Source organism: Garra rufa, chromosome 15 (assembly GCF_049309525.1).
Source record: "Garra rufa chromosome 15, GarRuf1.0, whole genome shotgun sequence".
NCBI classification, from domain to species: Eukaryota; Metazoa; Chordata; class Actinopteri; order Cypriniformes; family Cyprinidae; genus Garra; species Garra rufa.
In genome coordinates this window covers 8,111,004-8,132,454 of record NC_133375.1, presented here as the reverse complement: position 1 = coordinate 8,132,454, position 21,451 = coordinate 8,111,004, and the positions used below count along the sequence as shown (strand labels likewise).

General features: G+C 36.4%; 2 protein-coding genes across 2 annotated transcripts; both read right to left on the bottom strand.

Moving 5' to 3' along the window:
* Positions 1-13,881: 13,881 nt before the first annotated feature.
* Positions 13,882-15,801, bottom strand: nppa (natriuretic peptide A). The gene is made up of 2 exons (XM_073819758.1): positions 15,688-15,801; positions 13,882-14,187 (listed from the first exon to the last, which is right to left on the bottom strand). Exons 1-2 carry the CDS (start codon positions 15,799-15,801, stop codon positions 13,882-13,884), a joined length of 420 nt encoding a protein of 139 aa, XP_073675859.1.
* Positions 15,802-19,208: 3,407 nt separating this feature from the next.
* nppb (natriuretic peptide B) lies at positions 19,209-19,851 on the bottom strand. Its single transcript, XM_073819222.1, has 3 exons — positions 19,735-19,851; positions 19,395-19,653; positions 19,209-19,225 (listed from the first exon to the last, which is right to left on the bottom strand). The coding sequence occupies exons 1-3, from the start codon at positions 19,849-19,851 to the stop codon at positions 19,209-19,211; spliced, it is 393 nt and encodes a 130-aa protein (XP_073675323.1).
* Between the last annotated feature and the right edge of the window lie 1,600 nt (positions 19,852-21,451).

Sequence of the window (21,451 nt, the reverse complement as noted above, 5' to 3'; positions counted from 1 at the left end):
GGCTTGTGTTCAGTGGAATGAGGTCAGAATTCATACAGCAGGTCTAATAGCATTCATAAATATGCTTGGATATCCTAACGTGATTCATTTAAATTAGTGGTGGGCCGTTAATCTATTCTCAAAGTTGGGTTGGGAGCTGGGTCTAAACTACGTAAACTATGATGACTTTCACCTTGATATTTTAGCGCGGATGACGTATACCTAGTCGAATTGCACTGTAGGGGGCGAGAACGAGTCTTCAACTTCTGTGAAATTACCACATCAAATGAGACGTGCAAACATGGATGCAGTTATGAAGCCGCTTCAGGGCAGGTGCGTACGTTGCTAGACCCTTTTTACTGGGGCACGTGCCCCAGTGAAAACCTGCTGTGCCCCAGTAAAATCTCAAGTTTGAGTTATAATTTACTTTGATAATCCCGAAATAAAGACATTAAACTATATGCAATAACTGAATTGAAGCTTCTAAAAGCAACGCAGTTTAATCAAAGACTATGCACGCAGATAGGCTATCCATGCCCGTGCGCGTCTGTGTATTTAACGGCAACACGCACGTCGTGCAGCCTTTTGCGCAGAAGTACTTGGTTACACAAGTTTGTATAGGTAATTATGTTGTAAATGCAATTGTCAAGCAGTTTGTGATGCATTTTGGAAACAGGAGATGAGCGCCTGGTCTAATGTGCCACCTGGCCCGTTCTCGAAGACTTACTTTTAGTCATTATTTGGGTAGCACACATATTCTGAAAATGCCTTCAGCAGAATTCAAATTAGCCATTTTAATCTAGATTAATCTAGATTAATTCCAAGATTTAATCTAGATTAAAAAAATTAATCTATGCCCACCCCTAATTTAAATACTTTAATATTTATTAAATTGCATCCTTCCACTAGAATATATTATCTATATAGAGCTGGTTCTCCAGAATTGTTTGATTGGGTTCAAGCCCAGGCTGTGGTTGGGCCGCTCAAGGACATTCACAGAGTTGTCTATAAGCCACTCTTGCTGTGTGTTTAGGGTCATTGTCCTGTTGGAAGGTGAACCTTATGCCCAGTCTGAGGTTCTGAATGCTCTAGACTGGGTTTTCATTAAGGCTATCTCAATATTTTGGTGTTTTGAGCTTTTCTTTTACTCTGATGAGTCCCTCAGGCCCTGCCACTGAAAAACAGCCCCACAGCATGAGGCTGCTACCAGCACACTTTACTTTTGGTATGGTACTCTGCAGGTGATGAGCAGTGCCTGGTTTCCTTCAAACATGAAGCGGGAGCAAGTGCAGAGAAAATAAAATTGGACCCAGGATAGAGCCCTGGGGTACCCAAATTCACCAATTTCCACCAAAAAACTCCTATTTGTCAGATAGGATGCAAACCAATCTAATGCAGTACTATAAATGGCAACCTCAGAATTTAATCTTAACAAGATGCTGTGATCTATGTCCAATAATAAAATAATAGAACATAGAACAGTCTGCAGATAACAAGAGATCATTTACTAATCTTAAAAGGGAAGACTCAGTTCTACGTTTTGCTCTAAAACCAGACTGAAAAAGATCCAGAATATTATTAGAAGTTGGTAGGAGGAAATCTGGTTTAATACAACCTTCTCCAAAACTTTGTGTTTTGAAATTGGCCTATAATTATTTAATTCAGTGGGATCAAGATTTTTTTTTATTTATTTTTTTTTTATTTTTTTTTGTAAATTCCCAGTGTGTTTTTATGTCTTCACTGAGGAGTGGATTGAGTCTTGCCAAACCACCAAAGCCTAGGTTGGTGAAATGCCTGGAAATGTTGCAGTGATGTTTGTCCTTCTGCAGGTTTCTCCCATCTGCAATTATGATCATGGAGCTCAACTAGAGTGACCATCAGCTTCTTGGTCACCACTCTAGACAAGGCCCTTCTCCATCAATTGCTCAGTTTGTTCAGTGGGCTTGTTCTCGGAAGAGTCCTGGTTGTTTCAAACTTCTTCCATTACGGGTAACATAGACTACATGCTTCTGTGAACCTTCAATGCAGCAGAATTTTCTCTGAACTCTTCCCCAGATGTGTGGCTTGATGCAATCCTGTCTCTGAGCTCTACAGGCAGTTTTTTTTTTTTTAACCTCAGGGCTTGGTTTTTGCTCTGATGTGCATTTTCAGCTGTTAGACCTTTTAATAAGACATGTGTGCCTTTCCAAATCTTGTGCAATTTAAGGAAAAAGGCTTAAACTCATTCACTTATCGATTCAATGTCAATAAAATTAACAGGATGGGGAAAAGAGCTTAAATTAGTTGTTGCTCAGTGCGGGATTGGCAGTCAGCTTGGTGTTCACACTGACAGCAGGATATCATAATTTTTTAAAGGAAGTTGCCATTTCCAGTGCCGGGGACATTGGTGATGCAACAATTTGAGCAGAGCACTGCTGAGTTTTATGCAAGTGAGGATCGACACAATGTGACGACAACAACTAATGTGAGTGCTGGTCTGCTAATGTAAACATGCACTGAAGTCTATATGGGGGCACCAATACTCACCTGCTTTTACATACCACAGGGGGTCTACACTTAAAACTGGGTGCAAACCCGAGCCAGTCAGCAGGTGAAGTACCACAGAGTTACAGAGAAATGTGTCAGTAATCCCACGAGGAAAACGGGTACATCGTCCTCTGAACTTTGAATTTACCAGGAGTCATTTAGAATGCTTCTTTTCGATCGCTTTAAAGGCTCTTTGTGATGTCATATTAAGTTGTCTCAGAAGGCCAATTTATTATTATTATTATTATTATTATTATTATTATTATTTTTTTTTTTTTTATATAAGTAGTGTCTCCAAAGGACTTATAAAGAATGTAAAGGACTCACTGTCACTGCTGACATATTAGGCCATAAATACCAGAATAAATTACACACATAATGTTTTAGCTATAAGAATATACAGTATGTCACAAAAGTGAGTACGCCCCTCACATTTCAGCAACCGTTTTAGTATATCTTCTGAAGGGACAATACTATAGAAATTAATCTTGAATATATTTTAGAGCTGTCAATGTGCAGCTTGTATTGCAGTATAGAGTTATTGTCCCCTGATAACAACTCAACATACAGCCATTATTGTCAAAATAGCTGACAACAAAAGTGAGTACACCCTAAGTGATAGCAGTATGTTGTTTAACCATGCAAGGCCACATGTCCTATTCATCATGTTTATATTTTTATCTGCTTGACAGGACCATACAAACTTGTGTATCTTGTATTAGAGCAGTTAAAATTAGGTGCTTTAAGTACAGTTCTCTCATACTGACCACTGGATGTTCAACATGGCATCTCATGGCAAAGAACTCTCTGAGGAGTTGAGAATTAGAATTGTTGATCTCCACAAAGATGGCCAAGGCTATTAGAGGTTCAGTAACACCCTAAAACCGAGTTACACTACAGTGGTCAGGGTCATACAGAGGTTTTCCAAAATACGGAGGGTTCAGGTCTGGAGACATACTTGGTCACTCCGTCACCCTCACCTTCAGCTTCCTCACCAAGGCAGTTGTCATCTTGGTGGTGTGTTTGGGGTCGTTATCATGTTGGAAAACTGCCGTTCTGCCTAGTTTCTGGAGGGAAGGCATCATGTTCTGCTTCAGAATGTACAGTACATAATGAAATCCATGTTTCCCTCAATGAACTACAGCTCCCCAGTACCAGCAGCACTGATTTGTTGCAATGTGCGGCGTATGGTCTGATCACTGACAAGCTGACCATCTACTTCTACAACCCTTAAAGCAATGCTGGCAGCACTCATGCATCTGTTTTTTGAAGCCAGGTTCTGCACCTGACGCACAGAACGAGTGCTCAACTTGGTTGATCAACCCTTGCAAGGTTGTAGAAGTAGAAGGTCAGCTTGTCAGTGCTCAGACCATACGCCGCACACTGCAACAAGTCAGTTTGCATAGGCATCGTCCCAGAAGGAAGCTGGCTCACAAGAAAGCCTGCAAACAGTTTGCTGAAGACAACCTGTCCAAGAGCATGAATTACTGGAACCATGTCCTGTGGCTCAGATGGTGTCCAGCATGTGTGGTGATACCCTAGTGAGGAGTACTACCAGAGCCAGCCCAAGGCATAAGCGAACTAAGCGGCTGCTTAGGGCCCCCAAGAGTACATGAAATTACATCGTTTTTTTTTTTTATTTATATATGTATAATATTTCAATGGATATCATATTGGTAATAAAAAACATTATTCAATTAAAAAAAACAATGCAATATTATTTTAACTGGCTGCAGCAGGATGCATGCACAGTTGGAGTGACAGCCATAGGATGCCTAACCGAGGTAACTTAAATTCATCGAAGAAGCAGCGTCACTGCAGCAAAACAGTTAATAATGTCACAAAAAAGGGCATATCTTTCTGGTGCAGAGAAAAGAAAACGGAAGAAATCAGAGGAAGAGAAAAAATAGCAAGATAAAGATAAGTAAAAAAAAAAAAATGAGTATAAACTAAACGAGGCTATATTGCAAGCTAACGTTGGCTGGCTAGTTAATTAAGCAAACAAGAAAGCTAACGTTTTATTTAACATCCACAAATTTAAGCTTTGCAATATTAATATTATAATACAACATATTACTTAGCTGGATTAAGATTCAAGTTTTTGCATTCTGTGTAAAAATTTTCCTAGATTATATTTTTGTAATAAAAATAAGCTTCTGTTTCATAAACTTGGTGCTAATAATAAAAAATAAGCTTCTGTTTTATAACTTTGGTACTGATAACAGTTTAACATTACTTACTACGTTTGGGGTCTGTGTTTTTATATCATTATGTCTTAATGTTTTAGGTGTACAGATGGCTTGCGGCCATATATATAGTTTTCATATAAAAATACCCTGTTTGTGTTAGATTTATAGTGTGCGACTAATAAAGGATTGACAATAGTTAGTCATATTGGTGGCACAGAGGGGCCCCCAAATAAAATTATGCTTAGGGCCCCCTGAAGGCTTGGGCCGGCCCTGAGTACTACAGTCAAGCATGGGGGTAGTAGCATCATGGTCTGGGGCTGCATGAGTGCTGCTGGTTCTGGGGAGCTGCAGTTCATTGAGGGAAACATAGATTTCATTATGTACCGTACATTCTGAAGCAGAACATGATGCCTTCCCTCCAGAAACTAGGCAGAACGGCAGTTTTCCAACATGATAACGATCCCAAACAAACCACCAAGATGAAAACTGCCTTGCTGAGGAAGCTGAAGGTGAAGGTGATGGGGTGGCCAAGTATGTCTCCAGACCTGAACCCTGTTAAGCACCTGTGGGGCATCCTTAAGTGGTAGGTGGAGAAGCACCATGTGTCTAACATCCAGCAGCTCCCTGAGGAGTGGAAGAGGATTCCAGCAACAACCTGTGCAGCTCTGGTCAATACCATGCCCAGGATGATTAAGGCAGTGCCAGTTAACAATGGTGCTAACACAATATATTGACACTTTGGACAAGTTCACTTAGGGTGTACTCATTTTTGTTGCCAGCTATTTTGACAATAATGGCTGTATGTTGAGTTATTTTCAGAAGACAGTAAATCTGTACTGCTATACAAGCTGCACATTGGCTACTCTGAAATATATCTCAGTTTCATTTATATAGTATTGTCCCTAAAATGGTTGCTGAAATGTGAGGGGTTTACTCACCTTTGTGAGATACTGTATATAGTGGGTACTCAGGAGTTAATTTTTTTTACTGATGTTTTAAGTGTTTTGTGCTTGTTTGTTGTTTTGTATATTTTTTTTAAATGTCACACTTTAGTTTGGTGATCAACTCTCACTCTTAACGATTAACTACGACTTTTTCTTTCAATGAACTTCTAATAAAACACCTAGATTTATCAGTTAAAATGTTATGATAGTGTTTGGTTCAATATATATATTCAAACTAATGAATCCTTAAGTTTGCAATCAGTATGATCAACTTTTTGCCCTTTACAAAGAAAAATGGCATTCAAAATACAACAAATCTTATAAATCACACTTGAAATATTGTTAAAATTGTAATCATTATGTTTACCTCTGAAAACTTTTTTATCAAATAGACAATATATATATACACTCACCGGCCACTTTATTAGGTACACCTTACTAGTACCGGGTTGGACCCCCTTTTGCCTTCAGAACTGCCTTAATCCTTGTGGCATAGATTCAACAAGGTACTGGAAATATTCCTCAGAGATCTTGGTCCATATTGACATGATAGCATCACGCAGTTGCTGCAGATTTGTCAGCTGCACATCCATGATGCGAATCTCCCGTTCCACCACATCCCAAAGGTGCTCTATTGGATTGAGATCTGGTGACTGTGGAGGCCACTTGAGTACAGTGAACTTATTGTCATGTTCAAGAAACCAGTCTGAGATGATTCGCGCTTTATGACATGGAGTGTTATCCTGCTGGAAGTAGCCATCAGAAGATGGGTACACTGTGGTCAACAATACTCAGGTAGGCTGTGGCGTTGACACGATGCTCAGTTGGTACTAATGGGCCCAAAGTGTGCCAAGAAAATATCCCCCACACCATTACACCACCACCACCAGCCTGAACCGTTGATACAAGGCAGGATGAATCCATGCTTTCATGTTGTTGACGCCAAATTCTGACCCCACCATCCGAATGTCGCAGCACAAATCGAGACTCATCAGACCAGGCAACGTTTTTCCAATCTTCTATTGTCCAATTTTGGTGAGCCTGTGCGAATTGTAGCCTCAGTTTCCTGTTCTTAGCTGACAGGAGTGGCACCCGGTGTGGTCTTCTGCTGCTGTAGTCCATCCGCCTCAAGGTTCGACGTGTTGTGCATTCAGAGATGCTCTTCTGCAAACCGTAATCATAACGAGTGGTTATTTGAGTTACTGTTGCCTTTCTTTCAGCTCAAACCAGTCTGGCCATTCTCCTTTGACCTCTGGCATCAACAAGGCATTTGCGCCCACAGAACTGCCGCTCACTGGATATTTTCTCTTTTTCGGACCATTCTCTGTAAACCCTAGAGATGGTTGTGCGTGAAAATTCCAGTAGATCAGCAGTTTCTGAAATACTCAGACCAGCCTGTCTGGCTCCAACAACCATGCCACGTTCAAAGTCACTTAAATCACCTTTCTTCTCCATTCTAATGCTCGGTTTGAACTGCAGCAGATCGTCTGACCATGTCTACATGCCTAAATGCATTGAGTTGCTGCCATGCGATTGGCTGATTAGAAATTTGCGTTAAGGAGCAGTTGGACAGGTGTACCTAATAAAGTGGCCGGTGAGTGTATATATAAATTTACAGGTATGATCGTGCAAAATCCTAATAGGTCAATACCCTTTTTTTTAATTATATATAACTGTGTTTCGGTAGTTACAAATTTGTAGAGAGGACACATATTCCAAAGCTTTCTGAAAATGCAATATGAGAATTAACTGCACAATTACTATAAATGTGTACCTTGGATATTATACAATTTACAAGAGGTTTCCAACTCTGACTTTGAACCAGTTCTGTGAAATGGATGGTTTTCCCATTATTAAGACATATCTGATGTGCACATGACAATGCAGTGTGATGAATTAAAGTGGCTGCACCTGCTGTTCAGTTGGTCATATTCACTCCAGAGCTCAGAATCTGATTCATTAAACTCTTCATGGCCGAATGCGTGAGTTAAACGCACTCTGACACATTCATACAGACCTCCTAATGTAGGCTGATGTGTCGGACATGGGCCATTTCAGCATTGATCTGATTTCCAGAGAGGAAACAAGGCTCATAAAATGTTGAGAGCTAATCGTGGCATTCCTCAATGACAAATTTGGATGCTGTTTTTTTTATTCCAGTTCATCTGTGGTTTTGTACTAAGGATGCACATCATAGTGAACAAGAAAGGCAGGACGTTCATGGTCTACAGTCTACAACCTATTATTGATCTTGAATCCCCCATCAGATTTAATGAATGTAACTCACTGACACAGGCTTTGCTTGACTCTTGATAAGAAGAAATCAAGAATTTAAAATGTTATCATATGTGGTGTGAAAAAGTGTTGGCCTCCTTAATGATTTTTATTTATTATTTTTTTTGTATGTCATCAAGATCATCAAAAAAAAAATTAATTTAAAGATAACACAAGTAAACATAGCATGCAGTTTTTAAATGAAGGTTTATTTTATGAAGGGAAAACAAAATCCAAACCCACATGGCCCTGTGTGAAAGTGTTTGTCTCTAGCCACACCCAGACCAGATTACTGCCACACCTGTTTGCAATCAAGAAATCACTTAAATAGGACCTGCCTGATAAAGTGAAGTAGGCCAAAAGATCCTCAAAGGCTACACATCATGTTGAGATCCAAAGAAATTCAGGAACAAATGAGAAAGAAAGTAATTGAGATCTATCAGTCTGGAAAAGGTTATAAAGCCATTTCTAAAGCTTTGGGACTCCAGCGAACTACAGTGAGAGCCATTATCCACAAATGGCGAAAACATGCAACAGTGGTGAACCTTCCCAGGAGTGGCCGGCCGACCAAAATTACCCCAAGAGTGCAGCGACGACTCATCCAAGAGGTCACAAAAGACCCCACAACAACATCTAAAGAACTGCAGGCTTCTCTTGCGTCAGTTAAGGTCAGTGTTCATGACTCCACCATAAAAAAGAGACTGGGCAAAAATGGCCTGCATGGCAGAGTCCAAGACGAAAACCACTGCTGAGCAAAAAGAACATAAAGGCTCGTCTCAGTTTTGCCAGAAAACATCTTGATGATCCCCAAGACTTTTGGGAAAATACTGATGAGACAAAAGTTGAACTTTTTGGAAGGTGTGTGTCCCATTACATCTAGCGTAAAAGTAAGACAGCATTTCAGAAAAAGAACCTCATTCCAACAGTAAAATCTGGTGGTGGTGGTAGTGTGATGGTCTGGGGCTGTTTTGCTGCTTCTGGACCTGGAAGACTTGATAAATGGAACCATGAATTCAGCTGTCTACCAAAAAAATCCTGAAGGACAATGTCCGGCCATCTGTTCGTGACCTCAAGCTGAAGCGAACTTGGGTTCTGCAGCAGGAAAATGATCCAAAACACACCAGCAAATCCACCTCTGAATGGCTGAAGAAAAACAAAATGAAGACATTGGAGTGGCCTAGTCAAAGTCCTGACCTGAATCCTATTGAGATGCTGTGGCATGACCTTAAAAAGGCGGTTCATGCTTGAAAACCCTCCAATGTGGCTGAATTACAACAATTCTGCCAAGATGAGTAGACCAACATTCCTGCACAGCGCTGTAACAGACTCATTGCAAGTTATCACAAATGCTTGATTGCAGTTGTTGCTGCTAAGGGTGGCCCAACCAGTTATTAAATTTAGGGGGCAAACATGTTTTTCACACAGGGCCATGTGGGTTTGGATTTTGTTTTCCCTTCATAATAAAAATCTCAATTTAAAATAACTGTTTTCTATGTGAATATATTTTAAAATGTAATTTAGTTCTGTAATACAAAGCTGAATTTTCAGCATCATTTATTCAGTCTTCAGTGTCACATGATCCTTGAGAAATCATTCTAATATGCTGAAAACAGTTGTGCTGCTTAATATTTTGTTGGAACTTCCTTAACAAATGAAAAGTTGAAAAGAACAGCGTTTATTTAAAATAGAAATATTTTGTAACAATATAAACTACCATCTAAAAGTTTGGGGTCAGCACATTTTTATTCTTTCTCCTTTTTTTGGAAAGAATCTAATACTTTTATTCACCAAGGATGTGTTAAATTAGAAAAGATTTATATTTTTTTTTCTTTTTTTCATTCATTGATTCATTCTGATTTCATGTTTTTATGTATAAATGTTATTTTACCATTGTATCAGACCCAAACTTTTAGTCTTTTCAAATGATAAAAATTACCATATATAAACCACATTTTATTATGAATAATAAAACTTAAAACTTAAAAATGTATAAATTATTAATAAAAAAAAAATAATAATATTACATTTCAGTTGTGGCATCACCTCTATCACAATAAACAATTTTACCACAACTACTTTTAAATTGGTGTCAGTGAAGAGCATTCTTGAAATTAAAATGTAATTTGTGAAGACTAAGATAAATGTTTTTTGTCATTTCCATCACTGTCATTAACATAAATTAAAAATAACAACTAAAAGAGTAATCATACAAAATGCATAATATTTTTATTTAGTACTGACCTATAGTCCACAAGAGAAAATAATAGTTGAATTTGTAGAACCTACTCTGTTAATACTCGTTACCTGAATGATCCACAGCTGTGTTTTTGTGTTTAGTGATAGTTGTTCATGAGCCTCTTGTTTGTCCTGAACAGTTAAACTGCCCGCTGTTCTTCAGAAAAATCCTTCAGGTCCCACAAATTCTTTGGTTTTTCAGCACTTTTTGTGTATTTGAACCCTTTCCAACAATGACTGTATGGTTTTGAGATCCATCTTTTCACACTGAGGACAACTGAGGGACTCATATGCAACAATTCCAAAAGGTTCAAACGCTCACTGATGCTCCAGAAGGAAACACAATGCATTAAAAGCGAGGGGGGTGAAAACTTTTGAACAGATGTATGTAAACTTTGGAACAGGGTCATTTTTATAAACTATTATTTTCTCTTGTGGACTATGTGTAAACATCTTTTATGTGAAATGTCCTATTCAGGTCAGTAGTAAATAAAAAATAACTTGCATTTTCTATGATCCCGCTTATTTTGGTCAAAAAAATTAACCTTTTGCTGATTCTGCAAGGTGTATGTAAACTTTTGACCTCAACTGTATATTATATATTATATTATATAAAAATGTGTTTTAAGGAACTCTATTTTATAAAAGTCAACCAAAACCACTTTTAAACGAAAAGTGTCTATATACTTCTGTCAGTCATTTGAAGATGCAGGTCAATGGGTGAAAGACCCTCTCCTGACAGAGATGTACCTAGTAGGAGTGTAAGAAAGTCTAAGAATGACTGTCTACCACCTGGAGGGCGTTTTGCCTATGGTCATACATCAAATCTGCCACTTTATCTCTGCAGTGCAGTGAATTAAGCGCCGGTCCTCACCTTTAGCTCTGACATGCTCCTGCAGGCTGCTCATCTAATTGGAGGAGATGTAGTTCCCGCTCATTCTCTTGTCATTGCAGTCTCACTGGCTTCACACCAGACCCAAGACATCAGTCTCGAACAGTCTGTTAGTATGAGAACTGAAGTTTCTAATGAGAACAGCGCTCTGGACGGAGGCATTATTCATGCAATCAGGCGAGAGCCCGCTGAGCTTGTGTAATAGGATTAAGGCTGACATGGCTGGAGTTTTTTAAGGTTAGCGCAGGTGTTGATAAGCTCAGGAGTAATAACCACCTGCAGCTGTTGGACTCCGCTGATGTGTCCTGTAATGAGTCTGATAATGGCCATTAGTGGAGATTGTGTGGGTGGTAAATGAGTAGATTCCTTATGAATGGGAGCGGGAGCTCAATGGTGACTTTATGTGCTTCTGTGTTAGCCTTGGAGTTAGTTTGGAAAAGACTAAAATTATTTAAAAACTGGATTTTATCATCATTTTATTATCAGTTTCTACAACTAGAAAATCTTAAAATGTGCTCTGGTTTGAAACAAAATGATATCTTGCATTTTATTTCGAAATACAGTTTCAACTGTAGAAATGTGACAAAAGGAATAACAGAATAACTTTGATGAAGCCCAGCACAAACAAACAGACTCTTAACTGCACACCAGACAGGAGTATTGAACTCTCATAAACCTCATAAATGAATGCAGAGTAAGTAAAACGTTATGCATTATATATGTCATATATCATATTTCAACATGCTTATTAACACTCAATTGCTTGTACATAATAAATATATTGAACAAAAATGAACCGTCAGATAATACAAAGCACAACAGGCATTGCAAAATATGGATGAATTTTGTAACAAAGTCTTATTGGTTTAATTTCCACACATTCGTTTTCATCTGTCAAGATTTGAACAAAAAATTCCACACAGTTTCAGTTTAACATGCATTTTGTAACATTTTGATTTTACAAATTAGTTTTCTGTTTCAACTATAATTAAAATACATGCAGTTTTTACGAGTTCATAGTTATAGTACACTCTCAAAAATAAAGGTGCTTTAAAAGGTTCTTCACAGCGATGCCATAGAAGAACCATTTTTGGTTCCACAACGAACCAAGGTTCTTTAAAGAACCATTTCTTTCTTACCTTTTTATAATCTGAAAAACCTTCTTTTGCCACAAAGAACCTCTTGTGAAACAGAAAGGTTCTTCAGATGTTAAATGTTCTTTATGGAACCATTTAGACAAAAAAAAAAAAACGCCTTTAATTTTTAAAAATGTACATTGATAGTGTAAGTGTAAAAATAGGGCCCAGTGTACTGTTACATGATAAAACAAGGGATTTTTTCCATGTTTATTTTTCACAGGTGTTTTCTTTCCCCCACATATTTTAAATTACGCATTGCGTTGTGTTTTATGGGACTCATGGTAACACTTTACAATAAGGTGTCTTTAGTTAACATTAGTTAACTAACATGAACAAACAATAAACAATACTTTTTTTTACACCATTTATTGATCTTTGTTAATGTTAGTTAATAAAAATACAGCAATTCATTGTAACTTCATGTTAGTTCACAGGGGATTAACTACTTTTAACAAACACAACTTTTGATTTTAATGAATGAATTAGATTAATATTAACTAAGACTAATAAATGCTGTAGAAGTATTGTTCATTCTTAGTTCATATTAACTAATGTTAACTAATAAAACCTAGTGTCATCATTATTAAATCAAAAGTTGTATCTGTTAAAATAATTGAATGGTCCTCAGCTAACATGAACTAATAAAGAACAGTTTTATTACTAAACATTTTTTTTTAACTAATTTAACAAAAATGAACAAACACTGTAATAAATGCATTGCTTATTGTTAGTCAAGGTTAGTTCAGACATTAACTAATGTTAACTAATGTGCAGAGGTACACATACGTTTTTTTAGCCTGGTTCTCATAAGAGTACCTGGAGATATTATTTATTATATTTATTTTTTTGCATTTTGCATGCTTAAATATAAAATTAATAATAGCGATAATAATATCAGTGGACTTTATTTAAATAAAATAATAAACAAAATAATAAAGTGTGATAGTAGTATTGCGTTTGAAATAAAAAGGCAGTATTAAATACAAATACAATTATTTTATAGTTATATATTTAGGATAGTATTTACTGTTTTAATGCGAATTTTCATCATTTTCAAACCTAAATTACACTCTTAAAAATAAAGGTGCTTCACAATTCCATAGAAGAACCCTTTTGTCTAAATGGTTCCATAAAGAACCTTTAACATCTGAAGAACCTTTCTGTTTCACAAAAGGTTCTTTGTGGCCGAAAGAAGGTTCTTCAGATTATAAAAAGGCAAGAGATGGTTCTTTAAAGAACCTTTGACTGAATGGTTCTTTGTGGAACCAAAAAATGGTTCTTCTATGGCATCACTGTGAAGAACCTTTTAAAGCACCTTTATTTTTAAGACTGTAGAAAGCTTTAACAGATAATTTAACAGTTTAACAGTTAACAGATAATGTTGTATAAATTACCAACATCTGTTTTTCTACATTTTGTTCCCCCTGTCAGAGTTAACATGAAATATTTTTACTTACTAGTTTGTTTGTCACACCACAGGACCGTGTGAAATTACTTACTAAAGACAAAGGTAATTAAAAACTGAAGGAAAAATGGTAAAAGTTACAGGACCTTAGATTTACTTTTATCTAGATTTACTACTCTTTTTCTCTGCATGTAAATTTGAACCTTAAAAGTTCACGGACAACTTCCCACATGTAAAATAATTTATATATTATAAATATATATTGTAATCTCAATGTCACCGTATTCACTCATTATATCTAACCTCTTTTAGAGTTGCACCCAAGGGTGCTGGACGACCCTATGCGATCCAGCCGTCCCCCGAAACAGCCAGACAGGCTTTTGCTTCGGGTTGACATGAGGAGATCTATGAGGTGGTTTCTCTGCGTCTCAAATCCATCCTGGGTGTTGGTGTCCTCCGCCGGAGGTGCTTCTTCCGCTCTCTCTCTTTCCCAGGATGCAGAAGCCGGGCTCTGCTCCAACGCGGTGTTGCTGTCCTCATAATCGACGGTTCTCTCAGGAGCCTCTTCCGCGGCAAGGGCCTCCTCAAACTGCAACAGCAAACTCTGGAAAGAAGGACAGTGTGTACTTAGCCATTTTATTTAAATGTTTAAAGTATCTTTAATATTCTTTGCATGCTTTTTTTTTTGTTTAGTTTAGCTTACATTAAATCTTTAATTCAAGGCCTTGGTGAAACTGGCACTGTTAATATAAAAGTGCTTTAAAAGGGCGATGCCATATAGAAGAACCATTTTTGGTTCCACAAAGAACCATTCAGTCAAATGTTCTTTAAAAAAAACATCTCTTTCCTACCTTTTATAATCTGAAGAACACACAAAGAACCTTTTGTGAAACACAAAGGTTCTTCTGATGTTAAAGGTTCTTTATGGAACCATTTAGACAAAAAAGGTTCTTCTTTGGCATCATGAAGCACCTTTATTTTTAAGAGTGTAGTAACCAAAAATGGTAACATCTAAAATTATTTAGAGGGAAAAATCATCCAAAAATGTAAATTCTGTCATCATTTGTTCACCATTAAGTTCCAAACCTGTGTGAGTTCTGTTGAACATAAAACAATGTTCTGCACTACAAAAAAAAAAATGATTTTCTTACTTAGATTTTTTGTTTACAGCCAAAATATCGAAAAATTCTTAAATCAAGAGTAAAAAGTTTTTTTTTTTTCAGTTAAATTCAAGTCAAAAACGCAAAATAATCTGCCAATCTGGTAAACAAAAAAATATTATTTCAAACAGAAAACAAGATTATTTTTCTTATCCCCAGTGCAAAAATGCACTTAATTTAGATTTTTTTTTTTGGAAAACAAGAAAATAATTTTTACATGTCTAGAAAATCCTTGATTTAAAAATGTTTAGATATTTTGGCTGGAAAAGACAAAAAATAAAATAATAATAATAATAATAATAATAAATAAGAAGAATGTGGGTAGCCATTCACTTTCTGGTCCCCATTGACTTCCATAGTATAAAAAAAAATACTGTGAACTACCACAGTACCATCAAGTGTTTGGTTTCATACATTCTTCATAAATACGTTCTTTTGAGTTTAGTAGAAGACAGAAACTCATACAGGTTTGAAACAACTTGACAGTGAACAAATGATGACAGAATATCCATTTTTAGGTGAACTATTACATTAACATTAATACTGAATTATCACTGAACCAACTTATGTACACTATATATATAAATACATACTATATATATATAAATATAAAGGTGCTTCACGGTGCCATAGAAGAACCTTTCTATCTAAATGGTTCCATAAAGAACCTTTAACATCTGAACAACTTTTCTGTTTCACAAATAGTTCTTTGTGGTGAAAGATGCTAAAAATGTAAGAAAGAGATGGTTCTTCGTGGAGCCGAAAATGGTTCTTCTATGGCATCACTGTGAAGAACATTTTATAGCACCTTTATATTTAAGAGTGTACACCAGTTAATATCAAAAACTGGGTAGCTTTTGAATATAACAATCCCTGGTTACTATTTTTTACTAGTTACTGAGTAAACAAACCAAATGTTCTCTTGCTGACTGATGTATTTTTACCTTCAGCTTGGCCATGTTGCTGGCAGGACTGTGTCTGCTCAACGTGTGCGCTTGTACATCCATCTGGTGCCAAAGCAGGACCAGTAGTCCTGTGAGAATAAGTCCTCTGATCATCTCTGGCTTCTTCTGGCTGCTGGTTCTTTGTCTCTGAAATGGCTGTCTGCCTGTTTGGCTCTTATATAGGGACAGTTGACTGTCAGGAGCTCATCCTTTGTAAATTGTGTGAAGTGCATTCCGACACCTCGTCTGTGATAACGCTCCTGGGGCAGATTTCCTTTTAAGTGGCTGTTTGGGGCAGTGCGAGGCAGTGGCTCGCTGGAGAACTCCTGATGTGTGCTGCTGGAGGGTCTGTAACTCGGACACAAACAGTGACCTCAGGCATCATGGGGAATGCATCCGCTGCACGAGTGGCTCACATGGTTCCGGCATCACCTCACAACTGATACAAACTACAACTAACTATACCATAAGGGGTTAAAACAGATGATGGGCTATATATAGGCCAGTGACGGTAACTCAAAAGACGACTTTATGGAAAAATAGTTACGGTAACAAACCAGAAACGTTTCCCATATACATGTTTATGCGGACTAAACTGATTGCTATAAACTAGTTCATAGATGTTTTAATAGCACTGGCAATCTTAAATCTACACTCTTAAAAATAAAGGTGCTTTAAAAGGTTTCTTCAAAGCGATGCCATAGAAGAACCATTTTTGGTTCCACAAAGAACCATCTCTTTCTTAGCTTTTTATAATCTGAAGAACCTTCTTTCGCCACAAAGAACCTTTTGTGAAACAGAAAGGTTCTTCAGATGTTAAAGGTTCTTTAACCGTTTAGACAAAAAAGGTTCTTCTATGACATTGTGAAGCACCTGTTTTTTTAAGAGTGAAAATGATATATATATATTATATCCATTTCTCATTAGTGAAAATTAGTGAAGTATAGTTTCTAAAAAAAAAAAAAAGGCTTAGATAATGCAGTCAGGGCAGAATGAAACTTGTTAAACATTTTACTCCAGAGAATATTTCTCAGGATTAGGTTTTATGTACACTGCAGTTCAAAAGTTTGGGATCAGAAAGATTTAAAAAAATGTTAAGATAGTCTTTTCTGCTCATCAAGGCTGCATTTATTTGATTAAAAACAGAAAAAGCCTTAATATTGTGAAATATTATTGCAATTAAAAATAGTGGTTTTCTATTTTAATACACTTTAAAATAGAATTTATTCCTGTGATGCAAAGCTGAATTTTCAGCATCATTACTCCAGTCTTCAGTGTCACATGATCCTTCAGAAATCTTTCTAATATACTTGGTTTATTGGAAAGTTGTGCTGCTTAATATCATTTCAGGATTCTTTGATAATTAAACCGTTAAAAAGAACATAATTTATTTAAAATAGAAATCTTTTTTAACAATACACACTAACATTCAAAGTTTAAGGCCGGTAAATGTTTTCTTTCATTCTTTGTTTGAGTACTTTTATTCAGCAAGCATGTGTTAAATTGATAAAAAGTGATAGTAAAGACTTTTATTGTTAGAAAAGATTTCTATATTGAATAAAAAGTTCTTTTTAACTTTTTATTCATTAAAGAATCCTGAAAAAAGTATCACAGGTTCAAAAAATATTAAGCAGAACAACAGTATTCAACATTGATAATAGATTAGTATATTAGATTGATTTCTGAAGGATCATGTGACACTGAAGACTAGAGTAATGGCTGATGAAAATTCAGCTTTGCATCGCAGAAATAAATTCTGTTTTAAAGTATATTCAAATAGAAAACCACCATTTGAAATTGCAATAATATTTCAGAATATTACAGTTTTTTTCTGTATTTTTAATCAAATAAACACAGCCTTGATGAGCAGAAAAAAAGCTTATTCAAAAAACATTTAAAATCCTAAACTTTTGAATGGCAGTGTATGTATATGCATGAATGTATTCATTCATTTAATGTTAGTGATCTTTAAAGTCTTGACTAAAAAAAAAAAACAACTGAAATATACTATCTATATAGTATTTCTATCTACTATATACATTTGTGTATGTAAATGTACTAAAGTAGTTACCTATAATAATAAAATAAGCATCTATTTTAACTTTTAATAACTAAAACTAAAAAGTTAATAAAAACTATATATAAAACTATATAATAATATAAATAAAATATAAATATATAAAAATGACAAATGCATACAACACACTGTAACTAAAATACAGAAATTATTCATAGGTATTATTTGAATTACAATAGTATCACATGGTTATATATACAGTAATTTGCCTCGACTTGCCATTTTTAGTTAGTACTGACTCTGGTTTCCCCTTTTCATTAACACTTCAACTGCAAGTTTTTTTGTTCTAAATGACACCACCAAACTTTGTGATAACGTAGGCCTAAATTATTCTGAATGTCAGTGAAATGTTACATCGAACTCAGGATAGTTACCTTGAGTTCCCTTGAGTAATGTGAAGTACTGCTGCTCTCCATGGTGCTGAAACAGGTTCATCTGATAATGATGCCCTGAGGAGGGACTGGGGAATTCCTACGACTCCACCAGACAGTTTGATCAATGCAACCATGTTGTTGTTGTCAGGCAAACAGTGCAACAACTTTATCATTTACTTTATCAAACTATACTAGTAAAGAAAGCAACCCACAGTTTAAAAAATATATATAGTTTAAAACATTGTATGTATTCAGTGAAAACAACTGCTGCATGTGTTTATATGTTACTCTGGATGACAAAACCTGTCTTAAGTAGCAATAGCCAAAAATATACTGTATGGGTCAAAATTGTTGATTTTTATTTTTATTTTTTTGCCAAAAATTATTAGGATATTAATTAAAGATCATGTTCCATAAATATATCAAAACTTATTTTTTGATAAGTAATATGCATTGCTAAGAACTACATTTGGACAACTTTAAAGGTGATTTTCTCAGTATTTAGATTTTTTTCACTCTCAGATTCCAGATTTTCAAACATTGTCCTATCCTACCAAACCATACATCAATGGAAAGCTTGTTTATTTATCTTTCAGATGATGTATAAATCTCAATTTCATAAAAATGGACCCGTATGACAGGTTTTGTGGTCCAGGGTCACAAGGTTGATTTTAAAAATAAAATGACAAAGAAAGATTTCTGAAACCAAGGCATGTGTAAACATTTATTACAACTGATCTGAATAACAATTCAATTAAATATGCATATAAATATATAACTTGACTATTTAAACAATTCAATAAATATCTAAATAAATATGCATGGTTAAGAACAATTTTTAGAGTCATAGACAACAACACTGTAAAAAAATATTTTGTCAGGTAACCTTTGATAGTAACATCTTGTTTTTTGTCCTTGTTCTCAAAAATATAATTTAATACGATGAAATCAATTGAATACATTAGGTTACACCAACAAAAGTCATTGTAAGGTCAGATCAAGTAGAAATAACTATTTGAGGACTAAAAGTGGCACTTTTTATGGCGTAGAAGTTCCTAATCATTAAGACTTCACCACTTCTTAGAACCTGAAAACGAGAAAAAATAGAGAAGTTAGTGAACCATAAACCTATACGTTCATATTGTATATTATATTCATGGGTTAAGAAAATTAAAACAGTTGTCCAGAAACAGCTTTTTATTTTTTATTTAAAGTATGTCCATATTAACCGTGCGATACATAAATGAAGTCAATACCTGAACGCCCTGCGGTGTTGCATCCCAGAGACGACATGGAACCAATTCTGTCCAGTTTGCGCCCAAAACACCCAGAGTATCTTTTGGAGTCCTGCCGGACTGTCCTCAAGTCCCGAGCAGACAGATAATCTCTCATGTCAGCCTTGGGTTGAGGTTCAAAGCTGGTTTCTTTACGATCAGCCTCCTCTTCTTCCACTTTTATCATTGTTTGTTCTTGAGAAGAAGCGGGAATGGACTCTTCCAGTCGCTGTAGAAAAAGCTGAAAGGGCCACATGTATCTCATTAGTATGCCAGCATTATTAAACAAGTTGTTCTCTCTTATTCCTAATGTTCGTCTTACCTTTAAGACATCCATGTCCTCGGTGGTTAAGGCTGTGTTTTGTAGCGGGAACGCGCCCATGAGCTGAACGCTGAAGAGTAAGAGAAGGCCGACTAGAGGAATGTAAAACGATTTCATGTTTCCTGATGTGTTTCTTCTGTCTTCTTCTGTGAGGTTGTCTGAATACTCTCTCAGTGGAGCCTCAAGCTCTTTTATACTTAAAAGTCTGACACGCCAGTAATGTGAAGAATGGCCCCTGCATTCCGACACCTCCGACTGATAAAGGCTGCTGTCGGAAATGACTCCTTTAAAGCTTATAGACGAGTCAAATGTGCCATACAGTGACGGGAAAACCTTAATGATTTCATTATACTCTACTTCCCTGAAATCGTTCACATGAAGTGTCTTTCATAGTTTTAAGGAAAGTTACAGTGTACATGAAGAGCTTATGGTAACACAATGTCACTAACAAACACTGTATAATGTTGGATATATGTATAGTGTTATTAGATGACAATATTTTTCAGAAGACGTATATATATATATATATATATATATATACACACATACACATACAGTGTTTCTGACAAAAAATTGCTTTTATTCAACCAACAAATTTATTTATTTATTTTTTTATTAGAAATGGCACAGACGTCTCCCCAAAAAATAAAAAGACAATGTACAAGAGGCATCATTGTGGAAAAAATTGTTACTCATCTTTTATTTACATTTGTACAAAAAGTGGCATGTCCAAAATTATTCATACCCTTCTCAATAATCAATAGAAAAGCCTTTATTGACTATTACAGCAATCAAACGCTTCCTATAATTGCTGACCAGATTTTGCATGTCTCCACTGGTATTTTTGCCCATTCATCTTTAGCGATGAGCTCTAACTCTTTCAGGTTGGAGGGTCTCCTTGCCATCACCCTGATCTTTAGCTCCCTCCACAGATTCTCAATTGGATTAAGTCAGGACTCTGGCTGGGCCACTGCAAAACGTTAATGTTTTTGTCTGATAACCATTTCTGCACTTTTGCTGTGTGTTTTGGGTCATTGTCGTGCTAAAATGACCACTGGTGCCCAAGGCCAAGTTTCTCTGCAGACTGCCTGATGTTGTTGTTGAGAATTTTGTTGTATTGCTCCTTTTTCATGGTGCTGTTTACTGTGATTAGGTTCCCTGGTCCACCGGCTGAAAAACACCCCCAAAACATTAGGTTCCCACCACCATGTTTGACAGTGGGGATGGTGTTCTTATAGGGTTAAAGGCTTCTCCTTTTTTATGCCAAATCTACATCATTGTGGTCAAACAATAAAATTTTTGTTTCATCTGACCATAAAACAGAAGACCAGAAGTCGTCTTCTTTGTCCAGATGAGCATTTGCAAAGGCCAAGCGTGCTTATGTGTGCCTTATCTGGAGAAGTGCTGTCCTCCTTGGTCTGCGTCCGTGAAACCAGTGGTGTGCAGTGTCCGTTGGACTGTCTGCCTTGAGATGTTGCCACCAGCAGAGCCCAGATTCATCAGGATGGCCTTGGTGGTGATTACCTCTCTCACTATCCTCCTGGCCAGCACAGGTGTCACTTCTGGCTTCCCACCTCATCCTCTGAGATTTTTTCACAGTGCGGAACGTCTTGTATTTTTTAATAATACTTTGCACTGTAGCCACTGGAACTTCAAAACATTTAGATGTGGTCTTATAGCCCTTTCCTGACTTGTGAGCAGCCACAATGCACAGCCG